Below are 4,264 nucleotides of genomic sequence, written 5' to 3' on the forward strand. Positions count from 1 at the left end.
TAAATACCCTTCTCCTTCTTCCGTCCTTTGGTTCCATATACAGGCCACCTCCCATATAGCAGCTCAATCCATCAACGTTCTCCCTACCGACTCACCCTTGCAATGACCTTACTAATCTAGGTGTGACTCTTACTGGACCTGGGACCTCCCTCCACTCACCACACTTGATTGATCTCCCTGTGAGCAGGTAGCCTGCTTATTCTTAGTTGATAGTGGCTGGGCTTTTGGGGGGTTTCATAAATTGTTTTCCAATAGCCTCTCCATCCCAAATTATTTTATTGCAGCTGTACTCTATTTTGGAAGGGAGAAGGGGGTGTAATTCTAGTTGCATGTACACCACACTTTTTGTGTTCATGGTTGATTTTGTTGGGCCTGCAAGATTGAAGGGAATGTCACTCTTACGCAGAGTTGGGGGGGGAGATCAGTTATCCTGTGGGAACCTTTTTCCCAGGATAATACAATTCCTGGAGGCAATCTCTAGAGGTGGGCAGCACGGCTAGAATCCTTCTCTCAGCCCTGACCTTGAAGGAGTCAGTTGTCCAGAGAGTAGTTCCCATGCAAGGAAGACGGTCCCCTTATCAGAGAGACAGGCTGGGCGCCAGGAGGAGGAAGTTGGAATAAAGTGACAGCAGTGCTGTTGGCCTTTGGGGACAAGAGCGCAGTTCTTCCACCGAGATGGGGAAAGGGATGCCTCTGAGTCCCGGGAGCGAGTTAGCTCGGGCAGGCTCAGACACGGGTACTTGGTAAGCAGGGCTGACTTTCTATGTCTTGTGCCACATTTGTTTATTTCCCTTTTCTTCTCCCCCTGGGTTTCTCGAAATACCAAAGGTGAACCAAGGGAAGGATTTTATTTTCCATGCTTAGAGCTTTAAAGAGGGAACGAGAAAGGCCTGGGGACCATAAGGTGGCTTCAGTGGTGGTTACAGAATGAGCACCTCGAGGCGAGTGGTGGGAAGCAGGGAGCACAGGAGGGGTCACTAGTGCAGCCAGCCCTCCCCACCGGAAAAATCTCTGTCCCGTGCCAACCCTCGGAAAATCAGGGCTGTGCTCTAGTGAGGGAGAGACCAGCAATGAAGGTATGTCAGGACCAGCCCTCTAATTCCCCAAGGACTCAGCAGAAACCCCAGGTCGAGGCTCTACTATGGCAACAGAATGAGAGCGTTGATAGGTGAAGATGCCATTGAAACAAGGAGACAGCAGAGTTAGAAACAGAACCATTAAAAGGAACGTTTCATAGTGGAAACTTAAAAAGTCAAACATGAAAAATTAACAGGGAATCTTGCACTTCAGGGCAAGTGTAGCCCATTGCTTTGAGCTGTGTCTCCATCTTCTACAGGTGGTGCTTTGGGGACCCTGCTGTCTTGTGAAGAGGGTCCCTGGGGATCAGGTGGGCATCTTGGCGAGCGTGTCCATTGGAGAGGTCGGCAGAGCACCTGACACTCAGGCCCTCTTACAGCACAGGTCGCAGCCCACATGGTCATTTACAAGGGCAAGAGAACGGCTCTGCCAGGCTGGCCAAGAACGAGCCACCTTTGATGCTATGGATATAGAAGCAACTGGCCCAACCCCCAGCCTTGGGGTATCTGTTCCTGTGAGAGATCTCAGGGGCTGCAGTGGAGGGGGCAAGAGAGCTATGATTCTCGAGGCAATTGCAAAGCTACCGCCGCTGATATTTTTTTAATTAAAAATGTATGTGCGTATTTATAATTTTCAGGTTCCATTTCTTCGCATTTTGCCGAGGTGGAGCGGGATGTGATCTTTTCAGGCTTAAGGGACCTTTAAAGGAGTGGCTGGAGACGTCCCTGGCGGTCCAGTTGTTAAGACTCCACGCTTCCACCGCAGGGGACACAGGTTCCATCTCTGCTTGGGGAGCTAGGATTCCACATGCTGCATGGCACAGTCAAGAAAAGAAATTGAATAAGTAAATAAAATAAAGAAGTGGCAGGACGTCATCTACACACAGCAGAAGGGCTGCAGATGGTAGACGTCAGGTGCAAAGGTGACAGGTGCTATCTGTCCAGGAAAGAGATGGAGGTTGAAAGCCTGGAGTCAAGCACACCTGCCTCTTTGCGACCTGGGTCTTCGGGAAAGACCTGACTCTTCTAGGCTGTAGTCCTTCCATTGATGTTCTTGGTTTCCTTGTGAAAAAGATGATCTTGCCCTCTCTCTCTTACACACACAGACACAGACACGCACACACACACACACACACATACACACCCCTCTTTCCCTCTCACACAGCCACGATGCTGGAGGAAAGACTGTAGTGGTGAAGGCACTTGGACATCTAGGAGAGAAAGGAGGGCTCGTAAAAGGCAGTATTTCCCAGGGGAAGGGGAGAGAAATAGACAGCCTCTGTATCTGGCCAGTACAGGGGCGTTTTGATGCTCCCCTAGGATGGTGGTACCCTGCTGTCTCTCTTGCCTCACAGGGATCCTCAGCCTCTGGTTCAGGATGACAAAGACCCAGCGGCCACCACCTCCTGTTAACACCTATGTTTCCTTTTCAGATCTTACAGGTGAACAAGGTGATGTCCATCTTGTTTTATGTGATATTTCTCGCTTATCTCCGTGGCATCCAAGGTAACAGCATGGATCAAAGGAGTTTGCCGGAAGACTCGCTCAATTCCCTGATTATTAAGCTGATCCAGGCAGATATTTTAAAAAACAAGCTCTCCAAGCAGATGGTGGACGTTAAGGAAAACTACCAGAGCACGCTGCCCAAAGCAGAGGCCCCCCGGGAGCCTGCCAAGTCGGAATTCCAGCCCATGACGGCCATGGGCCCCGAACTGCTGCGGCATCAGAGACGCTACAACTCCCCCCGGGTCCTGCTGAGTGACAGCACCCCCTTGGAGCCCCCTCCCCTGTACCTCATGGAGGATTACGTGGGCAACCCCGTGGCGACCAACAGAACGGCGCGGAGGAAGAGGTACGCGGAACACAAGAGTCACCGAGGGGAGTACTCCGTGTGTGACAGCGAGAGCTTGTGGGTGACCGACAAGTCATCGGCCATCGACATTCGGGGACACCAGGTCACGGTGCTGGGGGAGATCAAAACCGGCAACTCTCCCGTCAAACAATATTTTTATGAGACGAGATGTAAAGAGGCCAGGCCTGTCAAGAACGGTTGCAGAGGCATTGACGACAAACACTGGAACTCTCAGTGCAAAACCTCCCAAACCTACGTCCGGGCACTGACGTCAGAAAACAACAAGCTGGTCGGCTGGCGGTGGATACGGATAGACACATCCTGTGTGTGTGCCTTGTCGAGAAAGATCGGAAGAACATAAATTGGCATCTCTCCCCATATATAAATTATTACTTTAAATTATACAATATGCACGTAGCATATAAATGTTTATATTGTTTTTATATATTATAAGTTGACCTTTATTTATTAAACTTCAGCAACCCTACAGTATATAAGCTTTTTTTCTCAATAAAATCCGTGTGCTTGCCTTCCCTCAGGCCTCTCCCATCTGTTAAACCTGATCCTTGTAAGTTGGCTCTTGTAAAATCTGTGTACACCAGTATTTTGCATTCAGTATTGTCAAGGCCATGACTGTCGTTTTAGTAAACTTGTTAAAATCGGCTGATGTCAGAGTTGTGTGTAGACAGAGTTATATCTCCCCTTCCCGGATGCCTCACGGTTGGTTCATTACCTAAAAGAACTGTTACCGCCTCCGTTGCAGTGATGCTGGGCAGCTTGGAGCCGCACCCTTCATTCTGACCAACAAGCTCACTGCCCAGAACCTACTTGCCTTTCTCTGCTGTCAGTTTTGCCAATTAGAGTTACAATGTTACAGTCCTGAAACAATAACAATGAACCTGGCAATTTTCGTTTGGGAAGTTTCTTTTCAGCACATTTGTTGTTTGGGGATTTGAGATTGTTAAGGGTTGAATTTTTTTTTTTTTTTTTTGGCTTCGGTTTTTGTTTTGTTTTTTGTAAGTGGTTTTCTGAGGCACATAGGAAACATTTTTTAACTATTTGTAACAGAAATAATTGTATGGGGGCTTCCCTGGTGGCGCAGTGGTTGAGAGTCCGCCTGCCGTTGCAGGGGACGCGGGTTCGTGCCCCGGTCCGGGAAGATCCCACATGCCGCGGAGCGGCTGGGTCCGTGAGCCTGCGCATCCGGAGGCTGTGCTCCGCAACGGGAGAGGCCACGACAGTGAGAGGCCCGCGTACCGCAAAAACAAAAAGCAAAAAAAAGAAATAATTGTATGGGTGCCCGGAAGCAGAAACGGATCATGAGTCACCCGCACAC

The 4,264-nt window shown here is 49.5% G+C and overlaps 1 protein-coding gene across 1 annotated transcript; it reads left to right on the top strand.

The window, feature by feature from the left end:
• The first annotated feature begins 2,512 nt into the window (after positions 1 to 2,512).
• Positions 2,513 to 3,585, top strand: NTF3 (neurotrophin 3). The gene has a single exon (XM_060026054.1). It carries the CDS (start codon positions 2,531 to 2,533, stop codon positions 3,287 to 3,289), a length of 759 nt encoding a protein of 252 aa, XP_059882037.1. The 5' UTR covers positions 2,513 to 2,530; the 3' UTR covers positions 3,290 to 3,585.
• The last annotated feature ends 679 nt before the right edge of the window (positions 3,586 to 4,264 follow it).

The sequence above is a fragment of the Delphinus delphis genome, chromosome 11 (genome assembly GCF_949987515.2).
Source record: "Delphinus delphis chromosome 11, mDelDel1.2, whole genome shotgun sequence".
Lineage (NCBI taxonomy): Eukaryota > Metazoa > Chordata > Mammalia > Artiodactyla > Delphinidae > Delphinus > Delphinus delphis.